The 24,588-nt window shown below is 40.9% G+C and overlaps 1 protein-coding gene and 1 long non-coding RNA gene across 2 annotated transcripts in view; both read right to left on the bottom strand.

Moving 5' to 3' along the window:
* Positions 1-20,313, bottom strand: part of Gabrr3 (gamma-aminobutyric acid (GABA) receptor, rho 3) — a 54,358-nt gene extending 34,045 nt beyond the window's left edge. Inside the window, exons 1-3 of the mRNA NM_001081190.1 lie at positions 20,198-20,313; positions 12,330-12,442; positions 1,209-1,276 (exon numbers count right to left, since the gene is read on the bottom strand). Of these exons, the coding sequence (NP_001074659.1) occupies positions 1,209-1,276; positions 12,330-12,442; positions 20,198-20,313 (297 nt within the window). The remainder of the gene's footprint in view (positions 1-1,208; positions 1,277-12,329; positions 12,443-20,197) is intronic.
* Positions 20,314-21,533: 1,220 nt separating this feature from the next.
* Positions 21,534-22,669, bottom strand: Gm33611. The gene is made up of 3 exons (XR_384916.2): positions 22,601-22,669; positions 22,424-22,522; positions 21,534-21,920 (listed from the first exon to the last, which is right to left on the bottom strand). It is a non-coding gene; the product is annotated as a predicted gene, 33611 (long non-coding RNA).
* Positions 22,670-24,588: the final 1,919 nt, after the last annotated feature.

Genomic DNA, 24,588 nt, shown 5'->3' with positions numbered 1-24,588 from the left:
TGGGCACGGCATTAACTACTATTGCAGTAAAACCTCCCTAATGCTGAAAATCACTTAACGGAAAATCTATGCTGAAAGTTACAAAGAAAGTCCTTATACATGAAAAAGAGAAAATGAGACGAAAAAGGAACAGTTGGCGCCATTAAATCATAAAAATGGCTAAAAATGATAAAAACAGGTTAAAGAAGGGGAAAGGGGTACAATAAAATAAATAAAATAGGGTAGAGACCCGTGAACAGGTAAAAGGAAGTCTCATAATAGATGGCCATTTTCAAATATTTTCTTTTTAACATTTACTTTTAGTTGAAAATATTGATTTTCTTATTTGATAGACATTCCACATATACTAATCCTGATACTTTATTTTCTCTTGTTTTGAAGCTTTTAAATGTGCATTCTCATGAAATTTTCCAAAGTTGCTTTTAGGTAGTTGTTAAGTAAATCTTTTTGATATGTGATCTATGATACATGTATAGTTATTTCTGTAGGCGAAAGGTTTGTATTTACTCTTATCTAACAATTTAGGTTTTCTTTTGCTTTCTAATATGCAATGCATGTAAAATTATTATGTATCTATTTTCATATGTGACTAAATAAAATAGTAATTTAAAAACAAAAGTGTTCTATGAAAATAAAGGTGTTACATTGGAAAATAAAACATTAAGCTGTATTATATTTTTATAACACATGCAAAATTTTCTGAATTAAATATGATCATGTTTTAAAATGCCCTATCTCCTGATATTAGTTATTTACAGACAAGCAGAATTAAAATTAACCAAGACACCTGGAAATAATCTACAAAGCTTGGCCCAGAAGTCTATCATTTTATGAACATGTCCATCATTTTATGAGGCAGGCCTTATGGGTGAGATTGTACAGTATGCAAACAGTATGGTTGTTCTTCTTACACTCTAGTTTTCAAGTGTGTAAGACTGTGACAGAGAACAAGTTTACCAGGGTGTTTTACTGGAAGCCATAAAAGAGAAACTGAAAAAGAAGTAGAGGAGAAAAAGTAAGAGTGTAATCAGAGAGAGGGTGGAAGAAGACATGAATGGAAGAGAGAAAAGCAAGCACCTCTCTACTGTGATGCACAGAAGGACCGGTTACCAACACGCCCCTGGAAGGGCTTATGCAAGAACAAGCGATTTCAACCCTGTTATTTTACTCCTTCCAGAAACAGATCAATACCCTATGGGAACACTCACCATGTTGACCTCTGAAATGCTGTCGATGCTTTCAACCTGGACATCTATACCCACGGGCACTGGTGAGCCTTCAGAAAGAAAAATGAATAATTTACTGAGAGATGCAGTGTAATCATTTTGGACATCTTCCAAACTGAGAAAAAAAAAACACTGTTCAACAACTGGAGGTGATTTATTTTTCCTGATGTATATATATTTATTCATCACTTCACCTATTTTCTATTGAATCATTTATCATACATACATACATACACCCTCAAACACAATAACTAAGGCTCAGGTGATAATAAATGGTGCTCCAATCATCATGGCTTACTTTCTTGGAAAGTCTCAAAGAATTCCCTGTGCAATATGTTATAGATGTGGTGTTTCCAGTTTTTGCCATTTCTTTTTCTTTTCTTTCTTTCTTTCTTTCTTTCTTTCTTTCTTTCTTTCTTTCTTTCTTTCTTTCTTTCTTTCTTTTTTTCTTTTTTTGTTTGTAGGGATTTAGCAAGGAATAGTGTTTTGGATGTAAATGGAAGAGCATGTCGATTGTGCATTTTGTATGCAATTGGCAGTTCAGTGAGTTTTACAGAGTCCTTGGCTTTGGAAGATCAAACCCATATCACTCCTGTCCCTAATATCAGCCTTTTACTTTCATACAGTGATCGGCAGCCTAGAGATATATTCCTGTGTGCTATACCAAGGATGTAGACCCAGACAGGTCCCCTTGTAGATCAGCAAGCACAGAGGGCACCGGGGAAGAAGCAAAAAAATCTTAGAAACTTCTCTGATGAAATATGCTCCAATAGAAACTGAAGCAATTTCAGACAGTGAGTGGACTGCAAACTCCCTGGCAGCTGTGGCTCCCGAAATGGGCTTCCTGCGCCTAGAAAGTGTAAATGAAGACCAAGAGAGTCTAGGCCAGACAGCCATTGTACCATTCTATAGTTCCACTAAAATGGATTTCAAAATCCCATCTGTCTGTCTGTCTGTCTGTCTGTCTGTCTGTCTGTCTGTCTTCTGTCTGTTTGTCTGTCTGTCAGTCTGTCTATATGTATCTCTCCTCTGTCTCTGATTCTCTATCTCTGTCTTTCTCTGTCTGTCTCTGTGCATGTATATAGAGATTGCTTTTAATAACTTTTATCATTTACTTTTAGATGTAAAATTTGATCTGCGTCTATGTTGACACCATCCATATGTTTATACAGAACCACGGCATGCATTTTCTTACCGTAGTAAGTCATTCTCATTTAAATCACATTGCGTGGTAGATGTTAAAAAAGAACTTTCAACTGCTAACAAATAAAGATTAATCCTGCACAGATGAGTCCCAGCTGTTTAATCAAGATGCTGGGATTAGATGAGTCCATCAAGAAAAGCTGCCATACTTGGCTAAAGAATGACTGAATATGTTGTATGTGACACACATGAGCATATAACTCAGCAGCCTTCCAGATGCATAATACAGTATAAAATAAGCTAACCCTTCTGACTCTTTTCGGGGACCTCATTAATTCTTGATGCTACCTTTATCAGCACAAGATTCCCCTTTTGATCATTAGCATTTCTTACTTAGAAGACTCTCCGCTTGCCAGGTACTTGGTCTGTCACGCAAGTATCTTCCCGTCTAACCCTTTATTAATGCCTTTCTTAGGTTCTAACTTCCATCTTTCTAGCATATTGGATCAATTAACTTATATGACACTAATCCTATAAATAGCATTGTTTACTGCAGGCTCTGACTATGCATAAACCCGGGAACAGCTCGGCATTATTCCTTTATAGGGCTCAGCATTGGTGGTTTTGCCCTTTATCTTGAATTAATAATCAAAATAAAAATTCATGAAAACATATCACCCATAGCTCTACTTGGCACTTCATGGTGAACAAACCTTCCCATTAATTCTAATATTGTGAGGGAATGAGATTTGTAAAGGTCTGGAAGGGGTGGCAGAATGTCCTGGACAAAGCATGAACACAGAATCATACAGATGAGAATTAGAATACAGCTTCATCACTGTTATATATATTATGGAGTACAAAGTATCTCCAAGGTTTGTTTTTTTCCACTATAAAATCTGCAGAGAGATACTCAAAGAGTCCCATTGCAGGTCCCCAGTAGCACAGCGTGTAAGACTTAATAGACTTAATTGGACCTTAATAAATTAACTCTACTTGCTCAGTTAAGCAAAAACTCAAACCTGTTTTTGAACACATAGCTTAATTCTACATTGTCAAACATGTAGGTTATCAATACTCTCTCTCTCACACACACACACACACACTTGCATTGATTTCCTATTATTAATTTTCTGATGAAACCAGAGCAGAACTTAGATTTCGGACCCTTTAAGGATAATTGGCCCGTTGAGTCTATGGGTTTCATAGATTCAGTTCAGTCATTCAAAACTGTCTGTGAACTAAACGTGTGCTCCATCCCCTCTCATCATTATTTTACAAACAAGCCTTATTAACAACAGTGTACACAGTATTTACAGTATACTTGACAATAGAAGTAATATAGAGACAATCGAAAGAAGTAATATAGGGCATATGTAAGTGCCGTGCCAATTTACATAAAGGGTTGAGCATCTGCACAAGTTGGTGCCTTTTTAGGCAATGGTGGTAGGCTTCAAAACAGTCCCTGGAGATACAGAGAGATGCGTATATCCCAGCTGTTGGTGGCTATCTCTGAAATCCTGGGGACACTCTTATAAAGCTAACTCTCTATGTTTTATTCACACTGCCCTTGGCCATACACTGGAATCTCAAGCTGGTTGTATGGTGTAGGTAAGATGACTTAGCTCATTTGAAATGAGATCCTGTTATGTATTTCTTTTCTCTTCCGTTCAGACTTATACTGTTATATGAAGATGAACTCCTCGGGTTTCATAGACAATGTGTGCCTAGGGATGCTCTCTGACCTCCTGTCTGTGTCCTTGGAACTCCATGTCAAGGACACTCAACTCCTGGGTGTAAAAAGCCTGTGCTCTGACGCCTGAAGGCTGAGGAGAAGGGGGAGGGATGCAAAGGCAAGATGGAGGAGAGTTACGGAATGTTGGCTACTCCCCAAACCTCCAAACATCACAGTTTGACTTACTGCAGAGTGAGACTTTCTCATAGAGAAAGTGACAATTAAAAGCACAGGGTTAAAACACCAACATGTGTAGCCTCGCAAAACCAAAGTACGGCTAAACGTCTGTGTCTCCTCAATCCTTGTACTTCAGTTTGCTAATCTAGAAACAGAACAAATATGGCACCCGCCTTGTAGGGCTATGGGGAAAGCAATGAAGGGGTGCTTACCAAGTCCTGCCCTTAACGCCATTCAAATATTCTTTAAGCTAACAGTCACTCTCTGCTGGGACCACAATAGACTTAACATTAGAAATGATAATGTCTTTATAAGAGTTTATAATGATATTATTTATAGGTAAAGTTTATAGGTAAAAATCAAGGAAACATTAGTTAAATATTAAACATTTCAATTATGGTCAGTAACTACGCAGTAACATACATTTATAGTCACACACACACACATATATATGTGTGTGTGTGTGAGTGTGTGTGTGTGTGTGTGTGTGTGTGTATTTTTAATACAGGTAGATATAGTGGGGTTAAGTAGAATCATCTATCAATTTCTATAGTGTCTTTACCATACATTGCACAATGTGTCCTCTCATATCTTTGAAGGCACTCCATAGGTATCAGTACACGTGAATTTTTAGCTCTAGCTGACCTCTGCATAAACTTATGTGGAAAAACAAGAAGGCTTGTTTGAAATCCCAAGCCAGGTACAGGATGGGGCTAGGAACCAGGTCCTCTGACTCCTAGGCTTCTTGTGTGACATCCGTGGCCATAAGTGGCTTTGATAATACTGGCTTTTGTCTCATCTCAGCAGCCAGAATCTAGGTGCCGAATTGACTTTCAAGAGACAAAGGCGTCATCATTGGGGAGAATGAAACAAAAAGCCCTTAGTTATAGGAGACACAGTGGGTGGGAAAACATAAATAAAGAAAATGAGCTGCAATTTATAACCCAAGTTAAACAAAAAGCTCCCTAAATTTACATTCTCCTGTTTCCACATAATGAGTCAATTAATCTTCTAATGCTTTATAAAAGTAAAAAAAAAAAAAAAAAGAATTAAAAAATAAAAATAAAAACCACCCTGGTAGCAGCTGGTTTTAATGTTAAACCTAATTAGGAAAACACATTAAGGCAAAAGAAGTGCTGAAGTTACATTTAGCTTGAGAGGAGAGAAGTATGCTCGTGAGCTTGTGCTGTGGACAAGTAGCATGGAAACGACATAAATTCAAGCTCGTCTTTTGCCTCCCCTAGCACTGTTTCCCAAAGGAAGGCAGCCATTTGAGAATGGAGAAAGGGGTCACCTTAGAGGGCACGGTTCTGATCAAACAAAGCAAACTGAGCACTGCTTTCACGGAGCTGGTAGACTGGCATATCTGATTGGATTTATGGATTTTTGCTTCTGGAATGACTGAACAAGCCATCTGTACACGATTTAGCCCTGCCTATTATCACAAAACACAAAGGAACAAAACACAAACAAACAAAACAAACAACTCCCCAAACAAACAACCCCCTCAAAAACAAACAAACAAACAAACAAACAAACAGAAACCCACCACTACGGACAACATCACCACCACCAAAAACAAAGCCTTAACATGTATTCCTGACAGATCAGGCAAAGAGGAAACTTCAGGTCAATTTTATGCTTCTCTGGAGGTGGGGTTGATGCATGCGGTGGAGGATGAAGGCAAAAGTAATTTTCCTCGGAAGGAGGATGCTGGTTTAGCATTTTGCAGCGTTGGTAGCCAGCGTGTTACAATGTTACAATGTGTCTCCTCAGAAGCCTGCATTGGTCCTGAGCTTCCGAATAAACTCCTTGGTACATCTGCTAATCCTTGGAACGTGTTGAGTCATAAGGTGTCTGTGACTTGTCTTAATGTCCACTAACACATGTAGCCATTTCTCTCTCTATCTTGGTAATGTCCCTAAAACAGATCCTGTTAAAAAAAAAAAAAAAAAAAAAAAAAACCAAAACCAAAATCTCTCTTCTTCTACAACAGAGAACAATTTATTTGAGGAACCTAGCTCCCAGGAATTAAGGTTTGAAGTTTTAACTAGAGTTGAAGAAGGTGGAGGGGCTATGCATAGGAAAGGGAAACTTTAACAGCATACCTTTCGAAACCTAAAGATGTCACATGAAAATGTCTACAGCTAACACGCTTTTAGTAAATTTATCAACAGGATACAGAATACTCTCCTGTGTACAGATGACAATCAGAAAAACAGAAGGAAATCAGTAAAACAGTACCTTTCACGATAAACAAACAAGCAAACAAAATCTTGAATTCCTACTGAGAAGAATCCATTACCAGGCACTTCCAGTTGTAACTGGAGGCCGGTTTCTAACAATTCATGTGAGATTGGCGCCCCCTAGTGTCGCCAAAGGATCCCACTCTAAGCAACTTGATTTTTAGAAATCACAGCGTACCGTAGTTGTACACTATATTATACAAATGTTGGAAGACCTTTTCTGGGATGAGCATCAACTTATTGAAAGCAAATGTTATTTAAGGGTTTTGGAATCCTTTGAGAGAATTTTCAGAGGAATAGTGAGATAGAAAAAGAAAAGGGCAGAGTTTCAAATGGACAGTGTGGAATGAATACTTTTTCCTTTTTAAAACAATACATTTTACTTATCCTTTGGTAATTTTACACACATATGCAAGGCAAAAACACACACTCAATCTCTCACACATCATGCATGCACATGTGCACGCGCACACACAGACACACCACAGTGTATCTTGACCATATCCATGTGACTGACACCCCATTTCCTCATGGGATCCCAACAGGAGTCCTGCCCTCTCCTCATGTCCTCTTTCCTTACTTTTCTTTTTAAAAATACATCAAGTCCAATTAGCCGGGCTAGCGTGAGCATGGGCAGCCTTTCAATACCCACACCCTCAAGGAAAAAACGATGTTGTCTCCTGAGGGAGGCAACAATTGTCAATAGCTCCTCAGCTAGACATGAAGCCTTAAGCCCCCTCTCCTATCTATGCTGGCTCGATCTATTGACTGGCTTGATCAGATCCCTTGTGGGGCTCCTGCCAGTGTGTTCTCTGACTAGACACGCAGCCTGCTCACAGGAGAAAATTCTTTACCAGCACCGTAAACATGATAAAAGTCGCTGGAAGGTCATTTGACTGTAGGAGAGGGTTTTACTTCCTTTGTCTTGCTCTGTAGACACATTGTCTAACTGCATTCTACACATGTACATTTATAACTATAGACTAGTGCTGCTCTCAGCCTGGGGCACAGACGATCCTTTTGGCCGTGGTTGTCAGACAGTCAGAGACTCACAGTGTTGAGAATATGTGACTGTTGAGGGCTCAGCTCTAAATTAAAATATCATTAAACCTGGGTAATTTCAAGGCTCCTATGATTGTAAATTGGAATTCAACAATTGTGATGAATACCCAGGAAAACAAAAAGTAACAGACTCGACTCCCAGGATCATAGGATCAGAAGTGAGGAGGACATATCTGCCCCAACACCAGAAGTATCTGGGACCAGTGGGAACCAGGCACCCAGGAGCTCACCTGACCAGTGGCACAGGTTCTTTTCTGTCTGGGCCAGTGCCCCAGCACACCTTGGGCACAGACTCTGCAACCAGCCCCACAACACCCAGAGGAAGATCCAATCCCAGGTGCTCTAACACACTCAAAGCCACAGGATCTAAGGATCCCAGGATCCCAAGAGCTCTGACAAACCCAGGATCTCAGGAATATAGGATCCCAGAATCACAGGATCCCAGAGACAGCTGAACTCTGAGGAGCTCTGACACAACCAGGATCACAGGAAGGACAGGCTCCAGTCAGATATAGCCAGGGCAGTTAGCATTAGCGATAATGAGATGATAGGAGGCAAGCATAAGAACATAAGCAACAGAGATCAAGGTTACGTGGCATCATCAGAACCCAATTCTCCCACCATAGCAAGTCCTGGATACACCATTCTACCAAAAAAGCAAGATACAAATCTGAAATCATTTCTCATGATGTTGATAGAGGACTTTAAGGACATAAATAACTCCTTTAAAGAAATATGGGAGAAAACAGGTAAACAGCTAGAAGCCCTTAAAGAGGAAACACAAAAATCCCTTAAAGAATTACAGGAAAACACAACCAAACAGGTGAAGGAATTGAACAAAATCATTGAGGATCTAAAAATGGAAATAGAAATAATAAAGAAATCACAAAGGGAGACAACCCTGGATGCAAGCATCACCAAGAGAATACAGGAAATAGAAGAGAGAATCTCAGGTGCAGAAGATATCATAGAAACATTGACACAACAGTCAAAGAAAATGCAAAAAGCAAAATGCTCCTAACCCAAAACATCCAGGAAAACCAGGTCACAATGAGAAGACCAAATCTAAGGATAATAGGAGTAGATGAGAATGAAGATTTTCAACTTAAAGGGCCAGTAAATATCTTTAACAAAATTATAGAAGAAAAACTTCCATAACCTAAAGAAAGAGTTGCCCATGAACATACAAGAAGCCTACAGAACTCCAAATAGACTGGACCAGAAAAGAAATTCTTCCCATCACATAATAATCAAAACCCCAAATGCACTAAACAAAGATAGAATATTAAAAGCAGTAAGGGAAAAGGTCAAGTAACATATAAAGGCAGGCCTATTAGAATTACACCAGACTTCTCACCAGAGACTATGAAAGCCAGAAGATCCTGGGCAAATGTCATACAGACCCTAAGAGAACACAAGTGCCTGCCCAGGCTACTATACCCAGAAAAACTCTCAATTACCACAGATGGAAAAACCAAGATATTACATGGCAAAACCAAATTTATACAATATCTTTCCACAAATCCAGCCCTACAAAGGATAATAGATGGAAAATTCCAACACAAGGAGGGAAACTACACCTTAGAAAAAAGCAAGAAAGTAATCTTTCAACAAACCCAAAAGAAGATAGCCACACAAACATAATTCCACCTCTAACAACAAAAGAAACAGGAAGTAAAAATCACTTTTCCTTAATATCTCTTAACATCAGTGGACTCAATTCTGAAATAAGAAGACATAGACTAACAGACTGGATATGTAAACAGGATCCAGCATTTTGCTGCATACAGGAAATGCACCTCAGTGGCAAAGACAGACACTACCTTAGACTAAAGGCCTGGAAAACAATTTTCTAAGCAAATGGTCCCAAGAAACAAGCTGAAGTAGCCATTCTAATATCGAATTAAATCAACTTTCAACCAAAAGTTATCAAAAAAGATAAGGAAGGACATTTCATACTGGTTAAAGGAAAACTCTACCAAGATGAACTCTCAATTCTGAACATCTATGCTGCAAATGCAAGGGCAGCCACATTCATAAAAGAAACTTTACTAAAGCTCAAAGCACACATCACACCCCACACAATAATAATGGGAGACTTCAACACCCCACTCTCATCAATGGCCAGATCATAGAAACAGAAACTAAATAGAGATACAGTGAAACTAACACATTATGAACCAAATGGATCTATCAGATATTTATAGAACATTTAATCATCGTAAAACAAAAGAATATACCTTCCTCTTAGCTCCTCACAGTACCTTCTCCAAAATTGACCATATAATTGGCTACAAAACAGGCCTCAACAGATACAAGAAGATTGCAATAATCCCATACACCCTATCAGATCACCATGGATTAAGGCTGGTCTTCAATACCAACAAAAACAATGGAAAGTACACATACACAGAGAAGCTGATAAACATTCTACTCAATCATAACTTGGTCAAGGAAGAAATAAAGAAAGAAATTAAAGGCTTTTTAGAATTTAATGAAAATGAGGACACATCATACCAAAACATATGGGACACAATGAAAGCAGTCTAACAGGGAAACTCATAGCTCTGAGTGCTTCCAAAAAGAAACTGGAGAGAGCTTACACTAGCAGCTTGACAGTACACCCAAAAGCTCTAGAACAAAAAGAAGCAAATACACCCAAGAGGAGTAGATTTCAGGAAATAGTCAAACTCGGGGCTGAAATCAACCAAATGCAAACAAACAGAACTATACAAAGAATCAACAAAACCAGGAGCTGGTTCTTTGAGAAAATCAACAACATAAACCCTTAGCCAGACTAACCAGAGGGCACAGAGACAGTATCCAAATTAATAAAAAGTAATGAAAAGGGAGACATAATAACAAAATATATCTTAAAATAATCTTCCTGTTTGTTGAATATTAACAGTTGAAAATATTAAAATCATGTTCTAAAAAAAAATAACTGACTCGCTGAGACTGTAAATCAGATGATGGTAAATGAACCCAGTGCTTCTCAGAGCCACAGCCTCAGCATCCTTTACCATACAGTACCAGCAGCATCAGCTCACTGTGAAGACCAGCGAACTTTCAAGCCCACCTAGATCTAGCTGATGCAGACAGGGCTCAGGGCCCCGACTGCTCAGAGCCCTTTCCATTATTCTGATGCTGAAGATAGTTTGAGTCACTTACAAAATAGAGTTTAGGCCAATGGTTCTTTCAAAATATCAAAAGAAAACCAGGGGTTGAGGAGATTGCCAGTCATGTAAAGCATAAAGGTAATAACTGAATCCATAGCACTCCCATACATGCTGGGTGGGCATGGCAGCTGGCCTATTACTTCAGCACCGGGAAGGTAGAGGTGCAGGTCCTCTGAGGTAAATGGCTAACCAAACTAGACACAATAAACCCTATGTTCAACTAAGAGGTCTTGCCTCAATGAGTAATGTGTAGCATGATCAAGGAAGATGACTGACGTCAGATCTGGATAATCTACATCTACATGCATGTGTACACATGTGAACCTACAGTGACACACATGAGTTCATATATATGTGGATACATAATTACACATGCATGCATGGCGCATACTGGGACACGAAACAAACAAACAAACAAACAAACAAACAAACAAACAAACAAACCAGAGCAGACCAAAGCAGCCCCCCACATAACAGCCACTTGATAGATTTAAGTTTTTCCCGTTAGCACATTTGGTCTCTGTGTCATCTGCATGCCTGCCATGCTTCCCTCGGCTACCACATTTCCCCTCGCTCTCAATAGTCATTATTCGTCCGAACCGTGCCTGCTTTATTGTCAGGAGGTCTTATTTCTTCTTCATCCACCCTGGACTTATTTGTACATTTTAGGATTTTTGAAAAGTTGTCCATTTGAGAATTGTGGGGTGGAGACTTTGTTTACCAAACAGACAAACAAACACACACACACACACATCAACCAGGTGGACTCAAAGAGTTTGATGTAGCTGGAATATGTCACATTCCCTGTACATCCCTGGAAAACATGGCCCCTCAATGATGAAAGAATACAGGAGACCTGCAAGGGAAGAGTGCTATGCCCCACAGTGCTCCCTGCTCAGGCCCAGCTCCACCACCCCCAGCTGCCATCGGATCCTGTTCCCATAACTTACTATGTGACCTGAGGAAACATCCTAACCTCTCTAGAGATCCAAGGGTTTCTGCACTGGGATATGAAGTTTCCTGATGGTTCCTGTTTGCAATGACTGCCAAGGAAATGGCATAGTGCATTAGAAGGCTTAGCACAGTGCCAGGTCTTAAACATCAGTTTTAATTTCCAAAAGCATTAAAAAGGAGGAAAATCAACATGGCCGAGGGAGTCACAGTGTTTGATATTAAGATTGTTTGTCCATTAAAGCCCAGCATTCTAGCTTGTGGGAACAATCAGTGAAATTTTGTAAATTATCATCATGTTATCCAGTTCAGCTTCTACTAGAAACGGCAAGTCCTTAGGCTGCAAATTTATCTGTCTTCTAGATATTGAACACACTCTACTTGTAGGAGCGTGCATAATAGACAAAAGGTGTTTGAGGGTCAATACACAATGGATGTGCCGTCAGTTGTTACCGATCAACAGAAGATAATTATACAGGTATTTAAAAGTATTTATTTGATTTTCGCAGATGGCTTTTTACTTGTGCTTTGGTTCTAATTGCTTCCAATTTTCAGTGCCATCGTGAGAGTGTGATAGGCTTTAAAAGCATGGATTTTTGATAACACTCACCTCCAAACCCAGGCCTCGTGGAGAAATCGTGGTCCTCAATGTGCAACAGTTGTTCACGTTTAGGGTGCCAGACTTTAGTAAGGTCGTCTTTCCTCATCCTAGTTTCCCGGATGCTACATCCCAGAGAAAAAGATACACATGTGTTTTCGTTAGTTTTAGTATTATTGTTGTGATGACGTGCCATGACCAAAGCAATTTGGGGGAAAGAAAGGGTTTGTTTGGTGTAGGTTTCCATCATATCCACAACCCATTACTGAAGGAGGTCAGGACAGGAACTCACACAGGGCAGGAATGTGGAGACAAGAGCTGATGCAGGGGCCATGGAGGGATGCTGCTTACTGGCTTGCTCTTCAAGCTTGCTCAGACTTTCTTTCTTTCCCTTCCTTCCTTCCTTTCTTTCTTCCTTTCTTCCTTCCTTCCTTCCTTCCTTCCTTCCTCTCTCTCTCTCTCTCTCTCTCTCTCTCTCTCCTTTTTCTCTCTCATTCTTTATGCATTTTTAATTGGATATTTTCTTTATTTACATTTCAAATGTTATCCCCTTTCCAGGTCCCACGAGCCCCCATCCCATCTGCCCTCCCCCTGCTTCTATGAGGGTGCTCCCCATCCCACCCACTCTCGCCTACCTGCCCTGGTATTCCCCTACACACAGGCATCGAGCCTTCACAGGACCAAGGGCCCCTCCTCCCATTGATGCCAAACAAGGCTATCCTCTGCTACATATGTGGCTGGAGCCATGGGTCCCTCCATGTGTACTCTTTGGTTGGTGGTTTAGTCCCTGGGAGCTCTCGTGTCCCCTTCTATTATGTGGGTCTTGGGGATTGAACAAGGTCCTCACCCTCAGTGGTACCCACTGAGCCATCTCACCAGGCACTAGAAAGTGACTCTGACTTGGAGAATTTCAGGTTCTGAAGCAAGCTGACAGAAGAGCCGTACTAGGGTTTGTGAAATGGTCCGGTGTGATCTCTCAATAGGGTTGTTTCTGGATGAAGCCTCAGGGGTTTAGAGATTTATTCTCTTCCTAATAATATGAATGGACAATTTGCGAAAAGAAATCTCCTTTGAATAGAAGGCAGTGAATTTGAACTTAAATATGTTAAGCTATTATAGCCTGTGAATAATTGAACACATTGAACACTTTCTCCCAGGGAGCTACAGACAATAAACTAGGGAACATCTTCTAAGGAGCTAGGATTAACTCTTTATTAAAAAAATAATAATGGTAGGGGGCTGGGGACATACTCTGTCATAAAGTACACACATCCCGAGCAAGCATGAGCACCTAAATTCCTTATGCCCTTCCCCCAAAATGAATCAATCATAGTGGAATCTGTGTCTGTAATCCCAAAGACATAGACAAGAAGGTCCCTGGAGCTTGCTTGTTCTCCAGAAGCCTAATTGGTGAGCCCAGATTTCCTTGTTTCAAGACACAACATGACAACTCCTGAGGAACCACACTTGAGTTTGACCACTGGTTTCCACATATATGCATCTATACATGCACCCACACACATGCCTCCCACCCCACCTCCTTACCCCCCCACAAACACGTGTATATAAGAATAAACAATTAACAAGAAGTAGCTTCCAAACAATGCCTACTGTGGCTACGGTATCAGCCCAGATGTTTGGTAACTGGGATTTCTTTGGCATGCATCCACATCTGTTTTCCTGGGCCTCTGCCCAGAGTGTCTGCTGACTCAGTAGATTTGGGGTATATAATTTTGTAACAGTTTTTCAGGATAGCTCATTTCTGTAGAAAACAGCACGTTGTTAGTACTAGCTGGTTGGCTACTTGTTTTCATAAAAAAGGAGAGTAGATGTAATTGGAAATTTACCAAAATTTCTCCTTTAGTACTAATATTTTTGATACAACTAAATGGCAGGCGACTAATGCGTCTCTTCAGGAGCTTTCCCTGCAGGAGACGGACATACAGATCTTTTGAAAGAAGAACTCCAAGGGTGCTGAGCACAGGCCTGCTGTGACATGCTGGTATGGCAGCAGTGGAGCCCAGACACCTCCTCTCACCTGACTTGCAGTGAGTGGTCCATGATGACCTCATCCTGATTTCCTTTTATCTTAGCTACTTTGCAAAGAGCAGCTGGTGGTTGTACCCTCAAAACAAATTTTAGAAAACTATGTACGGTACCATACCTATTTAAACAAATACTGGAGAGATGGTTCAGCAGGTAGGAATGTTTTCAACCATGCAAAAGATAGGAGTTTGGTTCCCAGTCATCAAATTGGTGGCCTCAGGATCACCTGTAACTTCAGCTGCAAGGAATTGACACCTCTGCATTCACAAACCTACCTCCACACAGAACAGACATATACACAGACAGACAGACAGACACACACACAGACACACAGAGACACACACATACACACACAGACACACATACATACACACACACATACATACACACAGAGACACACAAACAGACACACACAGACACATACACAGACACACAGAAACACACACACATACATAGTTAAAAATTATAAAATAAACCCATGAAACAAATATAAATAACCTCTATAATTATTCATCATGCATTTAAAAATATTTATATATCAGTGACTTAGAAGAACAGTCTTCCTTTAAATGTTTCACATGACTTAAATACCTGTATTAAATATCTAAAATATGTAAATAAGTTTTCTAAAATATCAGAATACTTTTATTAATTATTTTCTTAGAACTTGTATTTCCATTACTTGCTTCATAGACTTTTATTGCCGAATATACAAGTATTTTTGGGAAGAAAATATGAATGCACATTGATTTAACTTTTAAATTTTATATTGCCATTACAAATAGAACAAAATAATTTGTAAAATGTTAATTCCTATTAAATTTAAGAATAAAATTCTAGTGAAGATGAAATTGGTGATTAAATGATGTTCTACTATGGGGGTATGTTTTTCTCTAGTTATTTTATGTTTTAAGAAATGGAGCTGGGCAGTGGTGGCGCACGCCTTTAATCCCAGCACTTGAGAGGCAGAGGCAGGCAGATCTCTGAGTTCAAGGCCAGCTTCATCTACAGAGTGAGATTTAGGATAGCTAGAGCAATATAGAGAAACCCTGTCTAAAAAACAAAAACAAAGCAAACAACAAATAAACAACAATAATAACAAATCACAAAAAGAAGAAAAAGAAATGGAAGAGTGAGTTTTGCTTAATTCCTTTTTTGTTTTTACTTTTTAGATGAAAATACTGAATTTTGTTCATGTATGCATAAGTACATTGAATTTCAAGAAAAAAAATGTACTGTTTGAAAAATGTAACCGAGTTATTTACATTGCTTCTGATGTATTTTAAAAGTCACATTGTGTGACCAAATACCCACAATCATTTTTAGTGATTTATAACCCAACAAATTAACCAAGTTCTTCCTTTGTTTTTGTTAAAAGAAGAAGGTAGGAAGCAAGCCAGTGTGAGAGGAGGCTTTGCTTGGAGTCCAGTCATCACTCTCTCGTCCTCAGTGTTTATAACTGTCTGTGTGTTCAGGGACCTCTCCTGTGCCAAGAAAGCTCACAGCAAGACTGGGAGAGAGGGAGGTGCCTGCGTTTTGTCAAAGAGAGGCGATGATGGAGTTTGTGATGATTTCAAGTTAACCTACTTTAACCAGGAGGCCAGAAAAATGGAAGTCCCACAAACCACCAAGCCATAAGAATAATAACAATGACAGAAGGTACCCAGATACACATGGAGTTGATTCTGTGTTGGCCAACTACTCCTGAGCATGAGGCGTGTGCTGGAGCACAGTTGATATAACCCATGACACTCTATTGGAGAAAGTTAATTTTTATCTTTCCCAGGAGATATCAGTTCCCAATAGCTTCTTGGCTAGGATTGGGACTTTGCGTCCACTTGCCCTTCTTTATATTGGCAGCATCTCGCTTGCACTTGTTCAGGCCTTACGTGTGCTGTTACAGTCTCTGTGAGTTCTTAAGTACACCCGTCCTCCTTCCATGGACTCTTCTACCACCTCTGGCTCTTAAACTGTTTTTCTGCCCCCTCTTCCCCTGATGGAAGACTTTGATGACGACATCCCACTTGGGACTAGGTGCTCCACAGTTTCTCGCTCTCTATGTACAGTTGTGGATCTCTGTGTTTATTACCATCTACTGCAAGAAGCAACTTCTCTGGTGAGGGCTGAGTGACATCACGCCGGAGGACCACTGTCTTACTAAGGCTCTATTCGAAGTGAACCCAGAAGCCAAGATTGAAACTCGCATGGTACATCGCATTACATTATTCTTTATTTTTAAAAAAATGTAAAATTTGTATAGATTCAAATTCACGATACAGTAAAGTAGGAAAATCATTTGCCCCATTTTTTGATCACTAAGACAACCTTCTTAATTGGGGATCCAATGTTTATTTCTAGCTCCCTGATGCTATGAGGAACCTGAGGGAGGATGAGAAGAGCCCCGTGGCCTTGCTGGAATAGCTCCTACACACCCGAACCCCATCCAGAATGCACGGCTGACTGACATACTTAGTATCTTTGGCCTATAAAGGAAACACATGTGCAGGTGGACATTTTCGTGCGTGAGACATCCAGAGCATGTGCTCCACTAGAGACGTGGCAGCTACTGTATCTGACTTGGGTCTCCACCAGGTCATGAGCTGAGTGCTGAAGGTTCAGACTCCTTCATAATTAGGAAAGTGGATCAACTTTAAAGTTGGTCTGTAGACATTATTTGGAGCTCACGGGGTACTGTAAGCTACACAATTTAATATGAAACCTGGAGTTCCTGTGTTGTTTGAAAAAGATCATAAAATCTGCTAATTGTGCTAATGTTTCCACAGCCATATTGGGTGACCTTTCACATGAATGCTGGGCTTAGGCTAGAACGCACACTGACTATAGCTTTTGGAATAATTGGTAGATGATACAGATCTGTGCTGGAGTCTGCTCTGAAAAGTTAGTAACAGCCAACTGTAAAGTTACCAGAAGACTTATAAGCTTGCAATAAAATAAAATAGTATTAAGATTAGCCCATAAAGACTTGAGGAGCAGTGTTGGGGGGATACCCAGAGAGGTCCAACTGCTCAGAGGAGAAGGGGAGGGGGAAATGGGGAAAGAATTGTGGGAGGGGGGTGACCGGGAGGGGGTGGTCAGTGAGTGGGATGTAAAGTGAATAAGTAAAATCATAAAATTAAAATTTAAAAGATTAGCTCATAAAAAGTTACATTTAAATAAGTTATAATTAAAGTATGCATAAATAAATTAAATAAAAGCAAAAAAAAAAAAAAGATAAAGATACTATGGTAAAGTGTCTACAGGCCTGTTGTAGGATAGCTTAGTAATTACTAAATTCTGCCATAGAGCCCTAAGAAGCCTAAACAGCCCGAGGGCAGCAGGATTACAGTGGAACCAGATGTCTTTCCCAACAACAATAGACATTTCACTTGCCAAGTGCTTCTTTATCCATATTCTATTTTTAAAATTCACCATCTTTCCTAGAAATAAGGGGAATATTAGAATAAAAGACTTGTTTACATGCTTAACTTAAAAATATGTCTTTGGATGGGAAGCACGTTTATAATCTGAATGAAAATAGATAGCACGGTTAATATGACACATACAGGCCTGACTTCATGAAAGCTGGGCTCAGAATAATGGATATAAACACAAAGCAAGTGCGTGATTCTCAAACAAAGACCGTGCCTTCCTTTCCTCTCCACTCGCTGGTTTTCTTGCATGCTAAGGGGCAGCGTATTGATCAGTGACACCATTACTTGTGGGTAATCAGGTTGGGCATCGTACAAAGAATATCGCGATATCCATTTACAACGGAAGTTTGGAGATCTGCCCGTCCCACTTCTATGGGACGAGCCTTCAGTGCGGAGAGCAGTGTATAGACTCGCTCTTGGACGACTGTGTTCGCTCAGGGAAAGCACCCCGTTTCATCTTGAGTGGCTGCTTTGAACCAGGGTGATGGTTTACACAATCCCCAGTGCCCTAGGGGATTCTTCCTGCAGCACAAAAGCAGCAGCTATAAATGTTAATGAATCTTCTCGCTTGTGGCCTGGAGGGCTCTTCAGTTAGTTCATAGAGAACTGGAAAATCAGCATTTGGACCCCAGACAGCAGAAACCCCAGGGTTTCTTATGGAGGAAACCTGCCCTACACAACCTTTTAATTTTCTCTTTTAAAAGGAAAGAAGAGTCATTTAACCTAAGGAAAAGTTTCCTCCTTAACAGAACGACTTTGTGTTCACTGTTGACTTAAAAAAGGAAAAACAAAACAGAACAAAATAAAACAAAACATGTAATGGTCAGTATAGCTTTTTTATTTATTTATTTTTTTATTAGATATTTTTTAAAAATACATTTCAAATGCTATCTCGAAAGTTCCCTATACCCTCCCCCTGCCCTGCTCACCTACCCACCCACTCCCGCCTCTTGGCCCTGGCATTCCCCTTTACTGGGGCATATAAAGTTTTCAATACTTTCTTCCCAGTGATGGCCGACTAGGCCATCTTCTGCTACATATGCAGCTAGAGACACGAGCTCTGGGGGTACTGGTTAGTTCATATTGTTGTTCCACCTATAGGGTTGCAGACCCCTTCAGCTCCTTGGGTGCTTTCTCTAGCTTCTCTGCTGTTATTTACAATGCCATACACACACATCTTGCACACTAACTACTTTTATCTTCCACCCCTCTCCCCCACTACTCACGCCCCACCGTGCAAACACATTTCTCTCTGGTTAGTTTTGTTTTGCAACCCACTGAGATGAACCAGGCTGTCTCTGTGACCTCGTGTTTGGAGCTCTCTGTTGGCAGCTAAGAAGGTGTTGGCATTCTATCTAAACTCCACCCCACAATTACTTGGCAATAGCCAGGTATGCTCCTCCCCACAGTTACCTGGCAATAGCCAGGTAGGCCTGACCCACTATAAAAGGGGCTGCTTGCCCGCTCCTCTCTCTCTTGACTCTTATTCCCTCTTGCTCCCCCACTCTCCCCATTCCCTTCCCCCTCTCTCCCCGTGGTCAAGGCCAGCCTCTCTCTCTCTCTCTCTCTCTCTCTCTCATTCTCTCTGCCTTTCTCTGCCTCTACTACTCTCTTAACTCCCCTCTCCATGCCCTAAATAAACTCTATTCTATACTATACCGTGGTGTGGCTGGTCCCTCAGGGGGAAGGGATGCCTTGGCATGGGCCCACCGAGGCACCCCCTTACCCCATGCCTTACCACAGCTCCCATAGAACATATCTTATACACCTTTATCTTTTTATAAACACATCAGAAGGTACTGAACTAAATCAGTGATTCCTTCTTTCCTAGAATCTATTGATAGCCAATGGTTCCCTGTAAATAGCCTGGCATCTCATGATACTGATGGGAAAAAAAAAACAAAAAACAATAATGATATGTTGATCTTTGGAAAGGTATTTACATTTCTGAGCACTATTTTCAACAGGTAACAAATGGTCTGAATGCTTTCTTACACTCTCTCTTCAAAATCTAAAACCAAGTTTCCCTCCACAAAACTGACAAGAAAAGTCATTTCTTAGACTACTAATTCAAACATGTAAAGAAATTGTAAATAAGCAACATTCCTAGCAATGAGTGCATTTCTCATTGGAGCAATAGGCTCCCTGAAAGATGGTGTCGATGCAAAACATTTAACTGTATGCTACCTAAATAAATACAACTAGAGAAATAATGCCGGACATGGGAGATCCCATACTTGCAGATGTTGACCATTTCTTCTGATGGGTCAGTGCTATTTCAGACACAGGTACTTCGACAAAGATGGGTTTCCCCTAAAGAGATGTTTTTAGATTAGCAGAGGGTCCGAGGCAGCTATGGAGAGAAACTGGGAAATCACTGATGACTCTCTTTCCATATCTTACCGGGTTTGTTTCGGTGAAGAGAGACATTGCTGATGGGGTTTCTTGATGGCAGAGGCATCCAGCATCAGTGTGATCCAGGTGTAGGTGAAGGAGACCAACCAAACAGCCAGGACCATGTCTTCCAGGAGGAAGGAAGGCAGGGATGTGCCACCAACACAGCTAGTGAAATGTCCTGACCATGTGTCTTTCAAAAAATAGATATCAGGTCACGAAAATGAATAAGAAGAGACAAGCAGACGTTGCCCTCAATGCTGCTTGTTGTTTCATAGATAAGTAGATTGGCATCACTCACAGGCTGTGTCTGTCTGCCTCATTGGCAATGTAAAGAAAACAAGGCAACACCTTCCGTTTGCCCTCTTCCCAGGGACAGTTCTTGGTCGCATGCTTGATTCCCCACTCAATAAACTCTCAGCTGCTGCCCTCAGCAGACAAAGAAGCTAGGTTAGGCTCTAATCCTCTTAATCCGGTGCAATATAATTTGAATATATGTAATGACTCTGTAAAATAATATGCTTAATGAGAGGAAGATGATTAATTTAATCTTAATTACACACTGCAAGACCTTTCCCTTTATCTCACAGCTTCATTTAATCCCGAAAGGAATCATCTCCTCTCCTCCAACACACAGGCCTCTCTGCACAATAGAAATTCACATTACTATCATTTTCAAGTAAACATCAACATTTTATGATGATGGTTTATTCATAACGAAAGTAATTCAATTTAAGGTTAAATAAAGTAAGCAACCTCTAAATGAAATGTTACTGTACTGGATGATGCACCAGACATTAACCTGTCAGTGTTAAGTTAGGGCCATCCATGCTCCTAATGCATGCTGCCTGCATACAGACAGTAGAAATTCTGGCTGCTAATATTCCCTGTATGTCTTAGTTAGGACTTCCATTACTGTGATGAAATGTTGTGGCCAAAAGCAATTTGGAGAGGAGAGGACTTACTTCATCTTACAGCTCTCACTCTCTAGTCCATCATTAAGGCAAGTCAGGCCAGGAACTCAAGCAAGACCCTGGAGGCAGGACTGGAGCCGAGATGATGGAAGACCACTGCGTACCACCGGCTTGCTCCTCAAGGCTTGCTCAGTTTGTTTTCTTATAATGCTAGTACCACTGGCCCAGGGCAACACCACTCACAATGGGCTGGGCTCTCTCACTTCAACCAATCATTAACCAAGAAAATGCCACAGAGGCTTGCCTACAGGCCAATCTCATGTTGGTATTTTCTCAATTGGGGTTCCTTTCTCCCAGTCCTGGGATTTGAACTCAGGACCTTCAGAAGAGCAGTCAGTGCTCTTAACCGCTGAGCCATCTCTCCAGCCCATGGAGGTATTTTCTCAATTGTGGTTCCTTTCTCCCAGATGATCCCAGCTTATGTCAAGAAGGCAGACAGCTAGGCTGCATACAGCGTGGATGTAAATGTCACGGAATGGATATCCAGTGACATTAACTTTCTCCAACTGAGGTATTAAAAGATGAGCAGTATAGAGACAATTAGAGTTTGAGAGGATCTGCAGATAGATTTGTTGACGTAACATCTTGTATGTGTTGTTACTCACTTATCATAAGAATGTATTTAATTTAGACTGTGTATCCTTTTACCCCATGCCTTAAAGCTTGTGTTTTCTGTACGCTGTTGCTGTTCCTCTTGCTCTTTTTCTTCTCCTCACCCGCATTCTCTACGTCTTCCCTCCCTTGGGCTTTCTGAAGAACTAGAGAACAAGGGGGAGGAGGAGGAGGAGGAGGAGGAGGAGGAGGAGGAGGAGGAGGAGGAGGAGGAGGGAGAGGAGGGAGAGGAGGGAGAGGAGGAGGGGGGAGGAAACGGAGAAGTTGGAGTCAGAAGAGTCCATACTAAGTGATGGTACTTACTAAGTCCGTACTAAGTTCACAAGTTTATCCCAAGCAATTTGTGGATGCGCTCATACTGAGTTTGTCACTGTACTGCCTCTTCAAAATCAATGATGAGAACTCATCTGAACTCTTTATTACATCTCCCCCCCCCCCCACCCCTAACCTCTGCCCCTGCCCCCGCCCCGCCCCGCCCCCACTCTGCCCCCACCCACACCAACTACTCGTCATATTTAAAAGTGATGCGAAAAAGAGTTTATGATTTTTTTTTTTGGGTGATGAATTTTAAGTCCGAAATGGTCTGTACTAAAAATAAAAACAAGTCAGCAGCTTAACGTGGAAACGGTTGGTTCATAAGAGGTCTTACAGTTCTCAGGCAATTAGAGCGAAGCATCTGTCTCTTGGTGCTGAGGCAGCTTGTTGACCTTATCCCTTCGCTGTTTCCCCTTGCAATCCCAGTAAGCATCTTAAGGAAAAAAAAAAAAAAGGAAGAAGCACATCTGTCAACAGGAGGATTCAGTGACCCCAGGAAACAGTAACTCACGGTTTCTGGGGAGGCTTGTAGAAGCGGAGGCTGTCCCTTGCATACGTTGCTTCCTGTTCATTTTTCTTCCATTCCGATGATGTTTGCTTGCCTCTCTGGCAAGAATCCACGTGTGAACTTGGGTAGCACAGCGGTGTCATCTGATCCTTCTTGGGTCTGTAGCTATCATTTCCACAAAGGAAAATAACAGGAGACCCAACCTTTTTTTAGAGTTGAATCCAATACAATCTCAACAGCGATAGCGGCAGCAACAATGATAATATTTCCAACGCTCCAGAAACTTCCAAGTGTGCTTGTAAGATGTCATGTAAGCTAAATATATTGATCTGGCAAGTATACTCATAGGATGCTGATCCAGAAGGAATTTTGGAGGTCATTCAGTCCATACCAACCCCTCACCTCCTCTCTTTTCATTCAGTCATCCCTGTGGTATTATTGGAGGATTGGTTCCAGGAGCCCAAGGAGGAAGAAATCCAAGGATTCTCAAGTCTCATATGAGATAATGCATCTGCACACAATCTAATGATACACCAAGATAAAACATTTATTAGATTTATTTATTTGTTCTTCACATGTCCAATCTCTCTCTCTCTCTCTCTCTCTCTCTCTCTCTCTCTCTCTCTCTCTCTCTCTCTCTCGTGTGTGTGTGTGTGTGTGTGTGTGTGTGTGTGTGTGTGTGTAGGTTTGGCAACAGGTGCCCTTACCTATGGAATCATCTCACCAGCTCCTCCTGTATACTTTGAATCCTATCTATATTACTAGGAGTTCTAGTAAAATGTAGACTATGTGAGTCGTTGCCACACTGTCGTATTTTGAAGATCATGGAAACAGTCTGTCTTATGTTCCACACAGGCACAATGTTAGGGAATCAATTTGGAACAGTAGCTGTTTGAAACTACAGATGTTCGACCTGGGATTAGGGAGAACCGAATGTACAATGAGCAGCCAACTCATCTGTTTGTTCTTTAAATGTATGTTGGGAATTAAATTCAATTGGAAACCTAATGACATGGCAGACATGTAATTTTCTATGACATGGGCTTTCCCTCGCCCCTTAAAATATTTGCTCTCAACCAACAGTTCTATTTCCTAGCATTGTGCAGTTCTTACGGAGTGTAGTTCTTTCACCCCTCTCTCACATTGCTAGAATCAGCATGGGAAGTGTGGGAACACTTCCTGTCTGTTAGTGAGAGCACTGTTCATGATGGTGTAATCGCGCAGTATTGCCACCAGATGGAAGCATAGCACACACTTTCCCACTCACACCATGGTTTTTCTTAAGCTATCTCTTAAAAGAAACCCCTTATCAGTGAGTACATATCATGTGAGTTCTTTTGTGATTGGGTTACCTCACTCAGGATGATGCCCTCCAGGTCCATCCATTTGCCTAGGAATTTCATAAGTTCATTCTTTTTAACTGATAAGTGGATATTAGCCCAGCAACTTACAATACCCAAGATACAAGATACAATTTGCAAAACACATGAAATTCAAGAAGAACGAAGACCAAAGTGTGAACACTTTGCCCCTTCTTAGAATTGGGAACAAAACACCCATGGAAGGAGTTACAGAGACAAAGATTGGAGCTGAGACGAAAGGATGGACCATCTAGAGACTGCCATATCCGGGGATCCATCCCATAATCAGCCGCCAAACGCTGACACCATTGCACACACTAGCAAGATGTTGCTGAAAGAACCCTGATATAGCTGTCTCTTGCGAGGCTATGCCGAGGCCTAGCAAACACATAAGTGGAGGCTTACAGTCAGCTATTGGATGGATCACATGGCCCCCAATGGAGGAGCTAGAGAAAGTACCCAAGGAGCTAAAGGGATCTTCAACCCTATAGGTGGAACAACATTATGAACTAACCAGTACCCCAGAGCTCTTGACTCTAGCTGCATATGTATCAAAAGATGACCTAGTTGGCCATCAGTGGAAAGAGAGGCCCATTGGTCTTGCAAACTTTATATGCCTCAGTACAGGGG

The sequence above is a fragment of the Mus musculus genome, chromosome 16 (assembly GCF_000001635.26).
Source record: "Mus musculus strain C57BL/6J chromosome 16, GRCm38.p6 C57BL/6J".
Classification (NCBI taxonomy): Eukaryota; Metazoa; Chordata; class Mammalia; order Rodentia; family Muridae; genus Mus; species Mus musculus.
This window is presented reverse-complemented; position numbering and strand designations above follow the sequence as displayed.